Source organism: Simochromis diagramma, unplaced genomic scaffold, assembly GCF_900408965.1.
Source record: "Simochromis diagramma unplaced genomic scaffold, fSimDia1.1 OVJJ01000304.1, whole genome shotgun sequence".
Lineage (NCBI taxonomy): Eukaryota > Metazoa > Chordata > Actinopteri > Cichliformes > Cichlidae > Simochromis > Simochromis diagramma.
This window is the reverse complement of record NW_024387030.1, coordinates 17,107,628-17,127,400: the sequence shown is the minus strand read 5'-3', so window position 1 is coordinate 17,127,400 and position 19,773 is coordinate 17,107,628. Positions and strand designations below refer to the sequence as shown.

General features: G+C 40.7%; 1 protein-coding gene across 1 annotated transcript in view; it reads right to left on the bottom strand.

Annotated features, from left to right (window-relative positions):
• Positions 1–19,773, bottom strand: part of gfra4a (GDNF family receptor alpha 4a) — a 149,748-nt gene that overhangs the window by 27,427 nt on the left and 102,548 nt on the right. Inside the window, exons 2-3 of the mRNA XM_040042345.1 lie at positions 11,278–11,559; positions 5,408–5,488 (exon numbers count right to left, since the gene is read on the bottom strand). Coding sequence (XP_039898279.1) covers positions 5,408–5,488; positions 11,278–11,559 — 363 coding nt within the window. The remainder of the gene's footprint in view (positions 1–5,407; positions 5,489–11,277; positions 11,560–19,773) is intronic.

Here is a 19,773-nt window from a genome sequence, read left to right as displayed (position 1 = left end):
GCATGCAGCACACTTATGTGTCATGCACTCGCATCCAAAAGTTACCCACAGCCCGGCGCTGCCACCGGGCCGACTGTAGATCAAGCATACCGAGGATTATTATCCAGTCTCACACCAGATTCTGTAATGTTCAGGATTACGCGTCTAAATTTTAATTACGTGGTGCCAGTCTCTCTGTGTTTGGACAGTGACACATTCAGCTGTTTTGGCACCATCCTTCTAGCACAATGGATTTGAAAAATAGAAAGCAACTGAGCGTAAAGTACCTAAGCCTTAAAGGAAAACTCCAGCATTTGTCTATGAAAATCAAAAAAATGTGTGTCCAAAAAAAGAAAAGGGGAAAAAAAACACAATCGCAAACTGCATGCTTGAAAAAGTGACGTGGAAATGTCTGTAGTTTAAAGGATGTGAAAGAAAGAGTGGATTATGCTACGTGAAACTTCTCAACTTCTTTTGTTCTGCGGTGAGCTTTCTCGCTTTCTCTCCCTTTAAAGCCACCAGTGTCTCTGAACGTGGTCAGATCCTTATTACACAAACATCTCACAAACAGAAGCCTTTTTAAAGACCACCTTGAAATATTACACAGTATAACAATGCCTGTTCAGCTGATCTGGATGGAAACACAACACAAGCATTTTCTTCTTACCTTTGCTAAGTTTTTTGGTAGCGTATGAGTGCGTGCATGTCACTTTCTGTAAACATAATAGCTCACTTCACTCACTGGGCCCACGTCCTCATTTTAGATTTGACAGCATTTTAGTGGTAAAGGTGAACGCTTGGACATGAATTGAGCTGCGGTTTGGGGAAGGCCTCGAAGGGGACTGGCGACGGCTCCCAGGCCTGGCAGATCCACATGTACTAAATAGAAGTGAAGAAGTTAAAGAATTGAAAGGGGAAGGGAGGGAGGGGCACGTAAACGAGAATGACAGCTTGCAGAACTGGGAGCACGTAGATGAGAGCCGGAGGGAGCGTGTTTGGAGGCGTGGTCCCGCCCCTGAAATTCCAATATATAATCTCCAAAAAGTTTATAATGGATTCTGATAAAACTTTGTAGGGGTGTAGAGTGGGGTCATATTAACAAGCCATTCAACTTTGTCGTAAATCCACCAAGGTCTTCAAGGAAAACAGACAAAAAGCCTCATAACTTAGAAACTATGATTCTCACAGATGAGGTGTGTAATGTCAACACATAGAAAGTACCATATAAAGATTTAAAATATCACGCCACATTTGACCTCTGACCTTCAAGGTCTTTAGATTGATCTGGAGGTCAGAGTGATAAGAATGCTATTTACAGTATTTACACATAGATTTGTATTAACAATAAATAGGTATATAGGGGATATAGGGATTCTGAAACTCTGGAACTTTGACCTCTTCTCTCTTCGTCGAGGTCAAATAAGGTCAAACTTTAATAAAATGTCTTTTACTTTTAAAACTGTGTTTAAACATATTCTGCTTTGTGTATATTGGCAGGATTTAGGAAATGATACTGGCGTGCGGGGATTCACACTATAGTTAGCATCCAAATATCAGGTCAAATTTGACCTCTGACCTCAGTTTTACATTTCCCATTTCTTTCAAGTTGACCCCAAAATGTGTTTATATCTTTAAAGAAACCTTTGTCAAGACACAGAGAATGAGCTGCCTTGTTAGTAAGAAATATCCTGCATTATAATAGTATATAATAGGCTCAAGGTATTCATGTCCAGTTATTTACAAATCACTGCCTGTTATCCATTACCTACTCCTACATAATGTTTAATAATCAAAGTAATCATCTGTCACGCCTGTGATCTCAGAGTGCCTCTTGTTCCAAAGAGGTTTGTATCTAAAAGGCTGATTGACTTTACAAAGCTTGTGACAAACTTGAAGCATCGCTGTGAGGACAAAAGGACTGATCACACTCGGGTCAACGACGCATTAAAAAAAGTTTCTTTCTTGTTGCCCTACATCTGCTGCGCTTCAACAGAAAGCCTTTTCTCAGCATCACCGAGTTGACTTTAGTTAACTGATTAATTGTTAAAGGGTGAACTGTTCTGTTATTTGAATACTTCGCTAAATATGATGAGCTGGGACTCTGACTTGCATCTTCAAAAAGGGTCATTACTCTGTCTGAGGAGCGATGCTATAAGGGCGGAAAAACATCCATTAATCACGTCTTTGTTGTTTTGGCAGTTGACTTGTCGAGATGCATGGCACGGATGTCAACTATGACCCCTTGTGGAGGTACTGGAGCGAGATTTACCAGAAGGCGGTTACAGTGCGGGCCTGGTGCTGTTGTAATTCACGTCAGCCCAGGATGAGAGGTTTCGTTTTAAAAAAGCAGCATATGTATGTGATCACGCGTAAAAGGTGACAAGCACTAAACCTGAATTGTTTGGTATTTCTTATGGGTTTTGTGTGCATTTCTTTACAGTCTTTACAGATGCAAACACAGTTTCGTGCAAACAGGTGAGCGCGGTTTATCCAATTTGCCTAATCTGTGATCTCACTAAATTATGCACAACAAGCCCGAAGAAAATGAATTGGTTAAGGAGATGAAGGTGAATGTTACAGCATGCACTATGCATTTCTGGGAGCCATGAATGGTGCTGAGCTGATATCGCCACTATAATGCACCGCTGAGATCCTTAGTGGGTTTGAAAAAAGCTGGCTGGGATGTTGTGGGAAGATCCTTGAAAATGAGAGAAGCTGTGCAGAGTAGCTCTGCTGTGGGGGAGTACATGTCTGGTTACAGTATAGAGTTGATACTTTTTTTTACTTTATACAAGTCACTGCATTCACAGGTGGTAGTAATTACTTAGTATAGTGTTCTTATAATCTTAAACCAGCTTGTATGCTCTGTGGTCTGCACTCTAAAGCTCCATTTAGAGGAAAAGCCATGCTCTGCATCTCTGTATTCAGTTACATTGTTACCTGTTACATAACCTGAATTTACCTTTAAGGCTATTATGCAAACTATGGCCTGAACTGCCCTCATCTCACCGTTAAATGCTTTCCCATCCATGAAAAGAGGATGTGCAGTTTACCAGTGTCAACTTGCATTAGTTCAGGTTTGGAAACATGAAATTGGTATTTGACACTGATCCCTCATTGGTATTACCGGATGCCAAAATATAGAACTACCTTTAAATCCCATGATAAATACAATAAATATTACAGCTTGTGGGAAGAAGAAACCTCCTGTGGCACAGAGTGCTTCCACTCCACTCCTCACCTCACCTCACCTCACCTCTGTACATGACTAAAGTGTACACGCCACATACCTAAATAGTACAAAATTGTGTAAAAACATAGAGACTTCTAATATTTATATTAATGTACTGGGCTCAAAAGAATTAAAGCAACACTTGAAAAATACATTAGATCTCAATGGGAAACAAAAATCATGCCAGATATCAATATTGATATGGACTGAGTATGTGTTAGGAACAGAAGAACGCCACATCGGTTAAATGAAATGGAAACTATCAAAGCAAGAAAGTTTAGTTTGCCAAAATTTTATTGCAGCAACTCAAAACTGTACTCAGTAGTTTGTTTGGCCCCCACATGCATGACTAACAATGTCGGAGCATGCTGTGGGATCTCCTCCCAGATCTGGATCAGGACATCATCTCTGAACACTCTGAGGGGTAACCTGGATGGACAGAAACATAAAGTCTCTGGAGGTTTCTTCATCCTCCAGTAGCTTCCTGCATACTTTTGCCACATGAGGCCGGGCAATGTCGTTCCTGATGAGGGAATCAGGACCCACTGCACCAGTGTAGCGTCTGACAGTTTCATCCTAATACCTGATAGCAGTCAGGGTGTCAGGGTGCTGTTGACTACCCTGTAGAGGTTAGTCAAACGTTCCCTCTGGCTTCGTCAGACCCTTTCACATCTGTCACATGTGCTCAGGCTGAACCTGCTCTCATCTGTGAAAAGCACAGGACACCAGTGGCGAATCTTCTACTCTCTGGCAAATGCCAATCAGACACCACCGTGCTGAGCAGTGAGCACAGGGCCCACTAGAGGACGCTGGGCCTTCAGGTCACCCTCATGAAGTCTTTTTCTGATTGTTTGGTCAGAGGCATTCACATCAGTGTCCTGCTGGAGGTCATTTTGTAGCTCTGTCAGTGCACAAAGGAGCAGATACCGGTCTTGGTAATGGGTTAAGGACCTTCTACGTCCCTGTCTAGCTCTCCTAGATGAACTGCCTGCCTGCTGGAATCTAGTCCATGCTCTTGAGACTGTGCTGGGAGACACAGCAGATGGCACATATTGATGTGTCATCCTGGAAGGGTTGGACTGCCTGTGTAACCTCTGTAAGGGCCAGGTATCACCTCAAGCTAACAGCAGTGACACTGAGCCTAGCCAAAATGCAAAACTAGTTAAAAAAAAAAGAGTCAGATTTTGTGGGTTGTCTCATTGTTGCCACTCTAGTTCACCTCTTGTTAATGTCATTAACACCAAAGCAGTGGAAACTGATTAACAATCCCCTCTGCTACTTAACTGACCACATCAATATCACAAAGGTTTAATAGATTTGATGCTGGACTTTGATTAAAACGTGTTTTACTCAGCAGTGCATATTTAACATTTCTAACATTTATTATTTTGTGGTGGTAATTTTTAAACCCACCAATTTTCCTTTTGTTTCTTCTTCTTTCAAGACAATTTGGTTCATTTTCTCGTTGACCTGTTGGGTTTATGCTGGAAAAGGTGCATCAGGTTCTTCCTGATAGTATATCATGACAACTATCATTATACTCTGCTGTAATGCATGAATACCTTCCATAGAAATCACTTCATTTCAGTCATTACATTCACAGACTCTCTGAGTGTAACTGTTGTCAGAAAAACATAAAACACTTAACTTCACGTCCTCTGCAGTGGAAAAAAAGCAACTTGTCAGTTTTGTGCAGCCTCTGTCTTTTCCATTCCTCCAGAAGAAAACAAAGTGTTTTTTATATGAGTCAACAGCTCTGCCATTTTCTTTTTCTCGCCTCCTCTGTCTCTTTCTCCATGTAACCTCTTTTCTTTTCTTCTGTTTCTGTCGTTACTTCACACTCTGGCTTTCAGCTCTTTACCCACCGCAGCTTTGCTGCTTCCAGCTGCATTAAGTAAATAGGTAATTAATCTGTGCCTTGGGGGCTAACAGCAGCACATACCAACCCTGCAGCTTGCCCACAGGCTCGGAGGCAAGACAGAAGCAAAGTGAGACTGTTACTCATCAAACGCTTCACAAAACCACCTGCATATCTGCTCTGTCAAAACAACGCAGAATCACAACTTGATCTGTTATTACTCTGACACGTAGTATAGTATAACCCACTTAGCCTTTTTTTGTTCTTAAAAATAGATACTTAACTTACTTAAATGACTTTTCCCCCCCTGGCCAGGCAGTAACTGCTCATTTGATTACCTGCAGCGATGGAGGCCAGACGAACGTAGTCAGTGCCCCTCTCCTCTGGTTCATATGGGTAGCTCTCCACCAGGCTGAGTCCTGCCAACACAGAGGAAAGAGAGTAGTTAGCTAAATGGCTTTTCTTCTTTTTAAAATGTAGATTTCATTTTTGCAAAGTCCTAAATCCCAGCGTGTAACACTGTTGAAGGATGTAGTGTTACTCATAAAAGCTATAGATGTGCACAAAGCTGCAAAACATGCAAACCCCTCACATTTGTGTAAATTACCACAGGCTATCAGAAATTAGCTAGTTACAGAAGTTGCTAGAAAATCAACCACACAGTGCTCAACAACCTTATTAGACCATCACACAATGTACGGCTTAATGCCACAGCTCAGCTGCCCTGAATTATATTTAAATGGAAAATTTAAATGAAAATAGTAAAAAGGCAACATGACAAAATCTCATGTTTACAAAAGAAGGATTTTCTTGTAGTTTGATGCTTGCAACACAGACTGTAAAAAAAATGTATTATGGTTTAGAAACATTCTTCAGCCGATTCAAAAGCAGGACATCATGAAGGTAGTCAGGCACAGAGAAAAAAAAAGAGATTTAAGACCCATGAAAGATAACAACAAGCTAAAAATTCAAATCAAAGGTAAACAGACAAATAAAAAACTAGGGTAAATAGGGTAAATGGAACAGGGAAAACAAGGAAAGGACACAAGGAAGGAAAGAGACAAAGTTGAGACAGGACTATTGGTGCAGATGAGTAGTACAAAATTCACTTAGGATGGTTCGGGAGGAGGCCCCGGGGCAGACCCAGGACATGCTGGAGACATTATATCTCTGGCCTGGGAACGCCTTGGTGGAGGCTGTTTTGTGAGAGGAGGTGGCCGGGGAGAGGGAGGTCTGGGCTTCTCTGCTTAGGCTGCTTGATCTGGCCCCGGATAAGCGGAAGAAGGTGGATGGATGGATGGATGGATGGATGGGTTCTTAACTCATAAGTGCAACTAGTCCAAATAATTTTTGGATTCTGTCATCTGTGGAATGTAAAGTCTCTCAAAGATCCAGAGAAACCAGCTAGAAATCTTCACACAAGGAGAAAAAGGAGCAAATCTTTTAATAACTGTGATCTTCAGATCCTTGTGTGAAGATTCTTTAGCAGATGGTAAATGGCCTGTATTTGTATAGTGCTTTACTTAGATATCTGCATGGACTCAGGAACATTTTTGGAAACATCTGTCACTGAGCACAGATTACTGCTGTTTCCACAAGTTAAAACATAAAGTGAAAACAACAACAATCGTGTTTTACCACATCTGGTCTGATGAGTCTTGATTTCTGCTGTGACACTGGAACCGTAAAATCAGATGTTGGCCTAAAGGACATGGTAACCTTTGGCTGAAAATCTAATCAGTGGTTCAGGTTGTTGTTGTTGGTGTAATGGTTTTATTGGCCCACTTTAGACATCTTTAGCATCGTTCACGTGCCACCTAAGTATTCCTGCTGACCCTGACTGTGTCATGTCACAAAGGTCAAATTGTCTTAATCTGATTATCTGATGAAGAGTGACCAGATCTCAGTCCAGTAGAGCAGTGATTCTCAACCACTGTGTGTGCTGTGGAAGATTACCTGGTTCCACCTGATAAGCACTCTAAGTGACTGGCGTAACGTGCAAAGCAATTACATTCTCTTCCACTAGAGGGCAGTACAACTACCTGCTCTAATTAAATGGGTTGCCAGCTGCCAGTTGCATAATAGCAATACACAAATATTTGAAAAGAAAAAGTAGCCAATCTGTCCTGGGTCCTGAAGAAAATTCCAACCCAGATGAAGGCCCTAGCATGTGTAGTGGTCAGAAGAAAGCAAAGAAGGACAAACTGATCCAATTCCGCTATGCCTGGTGACAGGGAAAAATGCTTTTTTGTGACATTTGGTGGTGTGCTGTGTGACTTTTCTAATGTGAAATAAGTGCCATGGCTCCAAAAGGTTGGGAAACACTGCAGTAGAGCATGTTTGGGACATGGTGGAACTGGAGGTTCATATCATGTGCAGTTGAAAAACCTGCAGGAACTGCGTGATGCCATCATGTCAATATGGTTTCAAATCTGTGAGGAATGTTTCCAGCACCTTGTTGAATCGATTTACAGTTTTTCTCCATTGGTTTGGCTCATTTCTTGAAACAGAAATTACATTCTCAAAATAACATGGACAAACCTCCAAACCTCTTGGCAAATGTTCACAACAGAATGGCATTTCGCATTCATTTTATCAAGTGGCAAATGCCTAAGTACATGTCTCAATTGTCTCAGTGCATCTTTGCAAATGATTAAGTACAAGTAGCCTACAGTTATACAGTTAGCCCACATTTAGCACATTTTCCAAATGAATAGATCTCGTAGATCTAAACTGATTAGTTGATTCTCAGTCTAATGATCATTCTCTCCAAAACATGTCAGCATGATTTCATTGTATAAGTACTCGCATGCACAACTGTCTGTTCAATTGTCAAAATTGGTCAAGAACATAATACCATGAATACCATATATGAATTTCTTTGAATATTTGATAAATTGATGACAGTCATTGACAGTCAGGTGAAACTAGACTAACGAAGGGGGAGTGTCACACACAGGTGTGTTCCATGATTGTGTGCTGCCAAACACAGATATATAGAGCTTGACCAGAGCCAGTCCGATCTCTGAACATGGATAGACAAGGCCAAGCAAACGGACAAGGGGAAGTTCTTCCTCAAGGAAGAGGAGGAAGAAGAAGAAGAAGAGGAGGAGGAGGACTGAGAATGCGTGGTGGAGGAATAGGGGGAAGAGGCCACAAATAATGCCATCACATTGAGACAGATCTGTGATGCCATCCTTCAGGACAATCATATATTCCAGAATATAAACACAATAAGCATCTTCACAATAGACCGGATTTTGAAGAAGCATCAGATGACAATGAAACAAATCTACAGGGTACCATTTGAGAGGAACTCTGACAGAGTGAAGGAGCTGCGCTACCACTATGTAAATGTAAGTCAGTTACTGGTTGTCTCTCATTATAACCTTACCTGTAATCACAGTAAGCAGTTGTTCACTTATTTGGTTTCAATACCTCCTTTACCTGATTTCAGAATCAGTATTTGCTTCATCTGACTTCAACAATTTCAACAGAAACCTGCAGTTTACTGTATGATACGATTCTCATTATAATCCTTATTTTGTTGTCTCCCAATCAAATCTATCTAATACTGTAGGTTTTGCTGTAACATCTCAGTAAGTCATCAGTATTTCCCACTCCCCTTTCTATCAAATACCCCTGCAGTACTTCCTCATAGGCCTATCACTAGTTTAGAACCACTGGAGTAGTGGCCTGTAGTATATTGAACCTGTGGGGGAGAACATGTAATTGTCTAACTGTAGTATATGGCTCTTCTGTATGACTGATTTTATGTTCTTTACTCTATTTTAGAGAATAATGGCATTGGAAGGACATGAGACCCCTCACATCCTGGTGTTCGTGGATGAAGCTGGCTTCAACCTGGCCAAGGGCCGAAGACGTGGCCGTAATATTATTGTCCACCGGGCCACAGTGGATGTCCCAGGTCAGCGAAAGGGCAATATAACTATGTGTGCTGCCATTTCTGAGAATGGTGTGGCCACTCACATCCCCAGTCTTGGCCCATACAACACACACAAGCTCCTCATCTTCTTGGATCGCCTTTATACCGATTTTATCCCTGAAAATGAGAGAGGTCTCTTAGGGCCTCACCTACCCATTTATGTAATTGTGTGGTACAATGTCAATTTCCACCATAGCCCACTCATTAGGGGCTGGTTTGCAACGCATCCAAGGATGGTCATGGTCATTCCTACCACCTTACTCTCCTTTCCTCAATCCGATAGAGGAGTTTTTCTCTGCTTGGAGGTGGAGAGTGTATGAGAATCATGCTCAGGATCAGCCGTCCCTGCTCCATGCTATGGACGCAGCGTGTGACGACATTACAGGAGATCAATGCAGGGGATGGTTGCGGCATCACACCATTTCTTCCCTCGTTGCATCGCAAGAGAAAGTATCCGCTGTGATGTGGACGAGAATCTGTGGCCAGACGGACAACAGCGTGTAAATAATCAGGAGGGTGAAGACAGTGGACAAGAGCGGGAGAATGAGTACAGCGACCACTGAATAAGTCCTTGTTTTTTGATTTTGTGTTCATACAATTTACTACTGTAATGTACATTTTCTTTTTACATATGTATAAAACTTTCTTTGCGTGTGAATAACAAATGGTTATAATTTCCTTGGTAGTGTGAGTGCAATCTGTGATGTCAAACCTTGGAGGCTACTCTTTTCTGTTGTAAATTGTTGGTCCCCCTTTTGGGGGCACTGACTATTCAGATTAGAAAGAAATGTAGTTTTGACACATGAGTGAACTGTTTTAGGGGAGATATGAGCTTTTGCAGGTGGACTATGTTGTTGTGATCAACCATCCAGGTTTATTTTGACAAAAGCACCAAGAATGATGAGAATGTCCGATCTGTGTCGAGAAATGAGCCAAAGCTATTGAGAAGGATCTTTGCCATTTTGGAGACACTGACTGTTTAAATGAGAAAGGGATTTAGATTGAAGCCTGAGTGAACAGTTTTGGAAGAGATATGAGCTTTTGCAGGTGACCTTTAGTGTTGTGCTAAACTGTAAGAGTGTTTTGCCAAATGATCTTAGAGTTTTGAGAATGTAATTTCTGTTTCAAGAAATGAGCCAAACCAGTAGAGAAAAACTGTAAGACACTTCTGAGGGTAAAAGTCGGTCCAATCGCATACTAGCAAGGTGTTCCTGGTGAATTAAGTGGGTAACCGTAATAGAAGTGTATATATATCTATCTATGACATAAAATGTTATTGATGTTTAAATAGAGATGAAGCGATGTTTAAATATAAAGTACATGCAGTTAGAAAAATAAATATTTATTATTAGTTCTGAACTTGAAATGTAATGAATAAATATTTATTGGGGAGGAGCAACTGCCGCACATAAACGGATGTTTTAGTAATGTTTGGTTGACCAACAGTCCATTACATAAAATGCACGACAGAGGCGTGGTTGCTTGAAAGCATGCGTGTTGTTTTGTCTACGTGTTGCATGAAATTGACCTCATAAATGTTTTCTACAGACACTGATTGGTTTATCCGTACTTATATTTACATTGTTGTCAGCTTTGTTCTAGAGTCGAGCTTTTTCCATTTGGTCTGAATGTAAAAGCACACGCATTTTACAGGGCCTCTGGATTTTTATGGAGTTATTTTTGTGCCACTATTCTGAGCGCACGTAAAAAAAAAAGTGCAAGTACAAGTGTTGCATTTTGAGGAGAAATTTATTTTGCGCGAAGAAAAGCTAAGTTTGAGTGAACAAAATTCATTGCTGCGTTTTTGCTAGTATCAATACGCACACACAATGCTCAGTTTTCGACATAATAATGACTCTTTTCATTTCAGCCTGGAATCTACTGTCAAGCCATCTGGAGGTGGAAGTCTAATTCATGTGTACTGGGTGGCACACACTTGATAATCGCAGTGACATGATACCCCGACTTCTGCCCGCCTCTTTTAATGCTACTCAACTGAAGGAAATCCAGTTAGAGAAACTGTCCTCAAAAAATGGTTTCAAAAGTATCATAAAGTTCCACATTTAGTATGATTCAAAGCAATACGTTTTAAGTAGCATGGACTACATAATCAACAGTTCACTGTAACTATATATAGTTACAAGGATATTAATAATGAATAATAAAATAATGATTAAATTCACAGTTTTTGAAACAGCTTCTGGGTCCTGATCCGGATCCTGGTCCACCTACTGGTGACCTTGGGACTAATGCGAATCTTACCATGCAGCACAGATTGATGCAGACTCCAGTAGATACTCAGGCAGTTCTTCTCCTTCTTCATGCCTCGTTTACATTGGCAGCCATGCAGAGGGGTGGACAGAAGTGCCGTCATGGCGTTCTCACACTGGTTTCGCGCCCCGGGCCCCAGTTTCACGCTGCCGTCCCCTGCCACACACTGCCTGAGGGTGCGCAGTCGCGGGCTACAGGTGTCATCGCTGGAACAGGTGTCACCAGCACGCAGACAGTCCCTCCCACCCACAGAGAGGGCCATACGTGGGATTCCTGTGAGACAAGGGAGAGGACATGTTAGAGTCGTGATGGATTCTCGAGAGACAGCCGTGTAGATCTGTTTTGTCTTTGTTTTGTTTTTCACGTACTGACAGTTGTATTAACCAGTTTTTGCTTTGCTAATCGGAGGTTATCAAAGGTGGAAACGCATCAGACAAAAGACTTTGACTTACTTACTTTGAGGATAGAGAGTTAACAGACAAAAGGTCAGCCAACATATTTTGCCCTCCTGTTTATACAGGTGTAGCTACCATCCCCGTGTTTGTTTAATTATTGATCTCATTGGCTCATTTTCTGTACTCCCCGACAAAGCTGTTTTGCTACTTTGTGAAAGCATTACTTTCAAATTAAAAGCTAATTTAGTACGCACTCGCAACAGAGGATGACTTTCAGTCTTTAATATGAGTGAAGCTCCTGATAAAAGTCCACTTGTGCGCCCCTCATGTTTGTCATAAACTTGGAGTGCCCGTGTCCCATAATGTGAAACTTGTCGGCACACTATCATGAGGGATAATCAAAAAATGTTCACGGCTAATTTGTGCACTAGAGTAGTTAAAGCTCTCCAGACTTACAGTGGGGATTCATAACGTTTTATTTGCTCCCCCCGCGATGAGAGAGCTCACTTTGACGTGCGTAGCTGATGGGTTTGCTCCTTTAAGCAAATCAAAACAAACTGCTGTAAATAAATGCGAAGTATTTATGACTCGCTGGTTCATCTCTAAGACAAAGCAATTGAGCTGAATTTAATAATTGGATTACATTTTCGCATCCCTCGTCAGCAGCCATCAAACACGGTCAATGATTCCTCTTGCTAGTAAAAAAAAACAACAAAAAAAATTACATTCATAAACCCGAGGGGTGCGCTATATTATTCATGAATTCATACACATGTCACATGAAATCCATCTGGTGCCACTGACTAGGTTTTGATGAAACTTGTATCTCACCAATACATTCTGACGTGTTCTAAATTACACTGAAGCGTTTCAGCTCCAGTCAAAACAAAGTGTCATATTTGTTACAGATTGGCCCAGAGAGGAGCTGTATTAGTTGTGGGGGGACAACATTTTTACCGTCTGCCTTTTTATTTCATGTGGCACTAATAACATGCAAGCTTTATTCCCCTAAGGACAATATTTATTTCCAGCTGTCTAAGAGTTCCTGCTTAATATTCAAAATATACAGTGCATGTAACATTAAATGAAACATCTTATTATTAGAGTAAAAAAAAAAAGAAGAAGCTAGAAGTGAGTGAAAAATGCTAAAAAATAAAGAGCTAAATAAGAGTGTACAGTGGTGATAGCCCGTTTTTGCCTCTAATTGGGCTCATTAATGAAAGGATCAGTAATTTTTTTTGCCATGTAAACTATCTTAAGCTGCAAATGCTAATGTTTGTCTGCTGACAATGCAAATTTGCAGAGGAACAACAGGATATGAGGTTAGACATCTCCACTGTCTTATGCAAATAGTTAATTATTTTCATGCTAACTGCTAACATGGATGTCATAAGTTTGTCAGGCTCGTAAGCAAAAGTACTGCGAGAGCTGAAACTTTAAATTGGACGATGGTGCAAGGAAACTTAAGAGTACAGCACCAAATTCTTTGGCAATCAATCAAATAGTTTTATTTTATTCATGTCACCATGGCGACTCAAGAGGAGAATGACAGATGTCGAGATTCAGATTCCCAAAGATTGGATCAAAGTAATGTAATGACCAACAATGCCACCTCAACACTTTCTGCAAAAAATAAATAAATAAAAAAAGAGTTAAAATATTGTCTTTTAGTGACATTTTGTGTCTTTATTTCATAGCTGCAGAGAAGAAAGGGAAATGTAAGGAGAGAAAGTGGTGCAAATTGAAGTAACTGAACCTGGGACTTGCTGAATTTGTGCTCTAGCCACACTGCTTCTGGGTTTCTCCGCAAAACTTAATTTTTAACTGTTGTGGATATCCTGAAGTTTTAAACACTGCATATATGTCAGGCTGGATTTTGGTGAAAAGCATCTAAAACATCTCGATGCACCAAGAACACTTGAATTTCAGGGAATGGTGCAGCTATAAAATATCAACTTTTCATGTTTGCGTACACCAAAGTGAAAATTTAAGGCCTAAACGAGACATACAGGCCAGTTACAGCTTAATAAAATTGAATTCCATCTCACTAACTGTGGGTTAGTTTTAGACTAACCCACAAAACTGTCAGAATTGCTCATCCCTGTTTGACTCAGACTGTCACTCTCCCTGGATGGATCTCGGGGGTCGATCAGATAAAACAAAAGGTTACAACTTCTTTGGCTGAAGCCTTCCACACTCGTGAAGAAAATGGGTTAACTGCCACGTGCCCGGCTGGATACGTCTCAACTGTGCCGAGGAATCAGCTAATCCAGCGGCGGCCTGTCAATAAAAAACTTAGACAGCGAGGCAAGAAGCTTGTTGCTATGGGTTTTGGATGTTTGTGGATGCTGCTGAGAGAAAGCATCTGCCACTCAAGTGAAGAGCTCATTTTTGCTGAGGTCTTGACAGGCAGAACTTATTGTGCCAAACAACAACAACAACAACAACAACTACAAAAGAACCCACCTCCCTCCTCACCAAATCAGTTATTTCACTATAGAATCTTAAAATCTGATGTATCTTATGTAAAGCACGGGGCGGTGGGGAGAGAAAAAAAACGAACTGCAGGGTGAGATAATGTCATTCGTTTTTGATGCAAATCAGCTCTGCTCAAGAGTTTTCTTGGATCAAAAGATGGTACCTAGGAAAGAAAAAGTGGAGGAATCTGCCTTATGTCAAGATGTTTCACTCGCTCTAAGAAACCCCTAAAAAGTCAGATTCGCATTGGAAACGCGCAACATTGCCTCATCCCCGTGGCGGTATTCCTTCACTGGAGGTGAGGAGAAACAATATTTAAACACATTTGGAGTTGCTTCGTTTTGCTTCTCTCACGCGAGTGCGTTTGAACTGCAGGTGAGGGCTGGATTCGTGGGTGGCGCGCGCGTGCGTGTGTTTGTGGCTGTGTGTGGGTGTTCTGGTTTAGAAGGTGGAGCAGAGAGGAAACTTAAAGCAGAGTTTTCCTTGCAATTGGTTTCAAGTATGGTGGGGGCGGCTGGGGGTGGGGGAGAGCTCCTGTAAGCAGTGGCAGTGCGAATCTTATTAAACTGCAACTAATCCAGTGTGGAGAGAGGTTTGATATTTGTCTGAGGAATTAAGCAGCACTCCAGATTGCCAGAGATAACTGTTTGCCTGGAAACAGAGCCGCAGCGCACCGGCAGTTCAAAGACAGACAGTCAAAACCAATTAGGAGAAATCAGTTGCCTTGTCATTCAAATTCGTTCCATCCTATATCACTTCCTGTTTACCCCACCGAGGTAAATAAACTATTTGGGCACCCTCCCTCTCTCTCTCTGCTTTTTTGTTTCTCTTCCTGCTTTTCCACTGATTCCCTCTTTCACGCCATGCTTTCCCCACATTCTTCCTGTCATGGCCCCTACCCAGCTTGCGCTAAAACACACCTGGTACAGTTCAAAGAGAAGATTCTGAAATCAGAGAAACATTTTAGTAAATAAACGTTTTTTTTTATGGAAAGAAAATGAAGAAGCAGACAAACACAACACTGAATTCACTTGTCATTCCTGTGATGTCGGGCCAATTTGGCTTTATTCTTAGAGCCGGAAACAAAAACAGACACGAAGAATTAACAATGTTTTTTTTTTTTTTTGACAGGGAAACCATGGAAGTGCTCACATTAGCAATAACAGGGGGGGAAATGATTGTGTTTTAAATGGCGGCACAGCGGACCGCGAATTGAAAACAACCGTGGAAAGCACGTCATGTGTCAATTCACAGTGCAAAGAATGAATCACTGCCATCAGCCGCTAGCCAGTATCCTTTAAAAATCTATGAGCTCCATCAAAAGCGTCGCGTTCTCTTATGTCACATGAAGGGAGCTGAGAAATGCTTAATAACTGACGTCCATCACTGCAAGCAGTTCATGAAAAGAATGATTATGATTAAAGGGTGTGGAGGACAGCCAAGCCAATAATAAAACGATGTAGTATTCAAAACATGCTGTGTGCTTGAACCTGAATCATGTTAAGATTTCCTAATGAGAGAATCCGAGTAGAGACCACTCGCTGTCTGTTACAGGGGAAGGAATCCTTTTTAATTTCCCGGTGCTCTGAGCTTTTTAGATCTTCTAATTTTGTTTTTCCATCTTCAGGTTTTTCATTTTCTTCTTTTTAATTTATTTATTTTTTCTAGAAATACAGTGTTTGATCTGCAGTCGAGCTGCAGTTCCTTAAATAGCTTAGAGGCTCCAAAGGTTAGTTCCAATAGAATCTGGCGTTAAAGTGACTAAGTTCAGAGAGAAAAATTAGTTTATGCGGTACAAGACATGTTCACAATCTCAGTAGCTAATAGTCTTTATAACATGTGATTTCTGTATAACTCACTAAGTTCGGGGTGTAGCTCCTTTGGCTGACAGGAGTCCTCACAGGCAGCTATCAGGCAGACAATCAGGATGAAAGTGGACATAAAGCTGCAGCTTCCACAGACAGAGTTACAAATATAATGGATGATGTCATGTTCTATATGCTCATCCTTTTGCAAAGTGCAACACTACAGTTGCGAATCTAGTCACATACATCGCTCAGGTGTGATTTTGACACTTTCTTCCACACGCAGTCTTCAAATCCTGAAGGTTTCGTGGGCTCCTTCTGTGAACTCTGAGCTTTAGTTCTTTCTATAAATTTTCAGGGCAGGTGATTGGCTGGGCCATTCTAGCAGCTTTATTTTCTTTCTCTGAAACCAAATGAAAGAGTTTCCTTGGCTGTGTGTTTGGGATCATCGCCTTGCTGAAACATCCACCCTCTTTTCATCTTCATCATCCTGGTAGATGACAGCAGATTTTTTTTTTATCGAGAATGTCTCAAAACATTTTTCCATTTATTCCTCCTTCAATTACACGAAGAGTGCCAGGGCCTTATACTTAAAAACAGCCCCACCTCCAAACTTCACTGGTGGTCTGGTGTTTTTGGGGTGATATGCAGTGCATTTTGACCTCCAAACATGGTGCTCAGATTATATGTCACAGGCTTGTCTAAATGTTGTGCTTCACCATGCTTTATCTTCAGAAATGGAGTTTTGCCTTGTCCCTGCTGATTTCAGGTGTTTTTGAAGCTCTCCACAAGTGGCTCTTGGACAACTCTTATTATAATGTTTTTATCTCTTCTGTCTGAAATCTTGTAGGGAGCACCTGGTCGTGGCTGGTTTTTGGTGAAATAATATACAATCAACATTTTTGCTCGAGCTCACTAGTTTTACTCATCATGAGATGTTTCTTGTGTGACACCTTTTATAGGCTGTCAGTCGGGACTGAACCAGCTGATATGAATTTGCACTCATTGGCAGGATTGCTTTCTAATTACTGACAGATTCTGGCTGGTGTCATGGCTTTCCATGCCTTTTTGCACCTCCTGTTCTTAATGTGTTCGATACTTTTCTCCCCTTATCATTGCACATTACTTAATTTATGGACATTATGGTTTGATTTCTTTGCATGTGTGGATTGGATGGGTTTTTACTGTCATCTGGTAAGAACTGTATGCCAATAACACCTTTACAAATATATTTTAAATTGCTAACATGTTCAATAATTATTTTATCTGCAGTATGTTGTGTGTACTCGGTGTACTATGAATACCCAGTATCATAACTGGCAAAAAGTTCTGTATAAAAGCCTCTCCCCTCATCCTCTGCTATAGCAGAATGAGATGGACCATCGACTAATTTCCAGCCTTTAAAAAGCACTTATGTTAATAGTGCCAGTGCTAGCTAGCTAACAGCCATTTTCATTTTTTACAATAACTGCATTGTGTTTAACTTCACACAGCTCTACCCTATGGAAGCTCAAGCACTAGTATGTGAGCAGTCTACTAACACAAGTGTCTGAATGAAGATACTGTAGCCATCAAAAACATTAGTGAAGCTTTTGCTGCCATATACAGCTTGCTGGAAAAACATCAATGGTGGAAAAACAAGTCAGCTGCTGTCAGTGCTGCTGCTGTTCCAAAATAGTGATATAAAGCAATAAGACTTATTGGTGCCACACTTGTGGGCCATGGAAGTAAATAGACATTGTGTATGAAACTTAATTTATCTTATTGAACTTGCCCAAGAGGTAGCAAAAAAAGCTTTCTTTACATACTGTTTAGAAAGACTATTCCCAATATCACCATATAAAAACCCCACCAAAAACAACTGCCCACTCTTTAACTCAGTATAAAGCAAGCATTCCACTCTTTGCTAAATGTTCCAGCTACAAGTTTCAAACACTGAAACTTGTAGCTGGAACAAAGATCTGGACCTGTAACTGATGACTGAAGTTTGTTTTCTCTATTTGAGCTGATGCAGTCTCCATGCTGCTTGTAGTTTTTTTCTTCTTCTTCTGATTTGACTCGAAAAAAATATCTTTTGCTTCATCAGTCGCGCTACAGCTGAGTAACTTGCTATAAGACAATATCATGAATCTTATTAAGGATAACAGCCTCTTGAATTGTTTGGTAAATCTTTGACAGCACTACCAAGGGACAATGCTTTTGTTATTGTATTGTAGCTCCCTATTAGCTAACCGTGCCTCCCTGAACACTTTTTAACCGAGATGACTCACAGTGTCTGCTGGGGCTTTTCTGCTCTGTTGTTGCTCTTTTCTTCACAGCTACTAATAATGCCCTCTCTCCTCCCCACCAGTTCTGCCAAAAATGCAATATTCTTCCCATAAATGCATGGACACGTCAGTGTCAAAGATCCAACATGCTTGCATTAATGTCCGCATAGCAGTAAAAAAAAAACAAACCCAAAAGAATATAAGCATGTTAGCATAACTTTAGTTTGTATTAAAGTCTCCTTGGACAACAACTTGCAATGCATGATGAAATTTAGAGACGATCCAAAGTACTCTGGCTATGATGCAGAATACTAATGCTCTTCCCAGATTCCTCAGTGACTAATCCATCCCAAAGAATGTCAATATTATTCCACAGCTGCTTCAGAAAAAAACATGCAAATGCAAGTTGGGCATTTTTGCTCTTTTTTCTCTATTTTTCTGTCTTCTTCGAATTCAAATGTGTATCATTTACCCAGAAAGTATACGGAAAAAAGTAGCAAAAAAAAATCTATTTTTTCCAGTGAGAAAGTAACTTTACCCCTTTAATATAAAGATCATGCTTTTTGCCGAGACATTTATGTTTTGCAAGATAATATTAAATTGATTTTAGACTGAGCTTCAGTGATAGGAATGATGTGAAAGAATTTAATTATTATTATGCTAAAGTTAGATTACAAGATCAGAGTTTGAAAAGATATGGAAAAAGGCTCAGTACTTCAAAAAAGTACTGACACTAATATTATAATAATGAATGTGGGTTTTTATTTAAATATGAATTACAGATGCAGCATGAGAGAAATGGTAAATGGCCTGTATTTGTATAGCGCTTTACTAGTCCCTAAGGACCCCAAAGCGCTTTACACATCCAGTCATCCACCCATTCACACACACATTCACACACACATTCACACAGAGAAGAATAATATGTAATAGAATTGACAGCATTTGGCACTTTAAGGTAGAAATCAAGCAAACTGTTGAAGCCCAGTGGTAGACTCGAGCATTTTACCTGTTTTCCCTCAACCACATTTCAGAGGTAAATGTATTTGCTCTTACATGGAAAGTCTGAAGTGTCCAGGTCCAAGCCAGCTGAGCAAACTCAGTCTGTTGATGATGAGGAGGACTATGTGATTCAGGGAAAATTCCCAGAAAAGCCAGACAGTGTTTGTCGACTACTTTTTCTGTAGGTGGCCAAACAGAAGAAATGAAGGCAATGGTGAGTTATTTTGTTTTTAGAAGTCTTCTTTTTGAAAGGCCAGTACAAAAAATTGGGGGTGACTTTTAAAAAAAGGTAAAAGAGCAAAGTTGAGTTTGGGAGAACTGAGGACTGAGCAGCAAATTCAGCTGTAGACAGTGTGAGGTCTTTGTGGGAGAGCAAAGAATCTCCATTCCCTTTTCCCACACAAAGATTTTAGATGTCCAGTGTTGGTCAGTATTTTTTTCCCCCGATGGATCTGAAAAAGTGAATCCTTGGACTACTGAGTGTTTGGTCCAAATTGGCTGTTCAGCCACTAGAGAAGTGATGCCAAGTTCATCTTATGC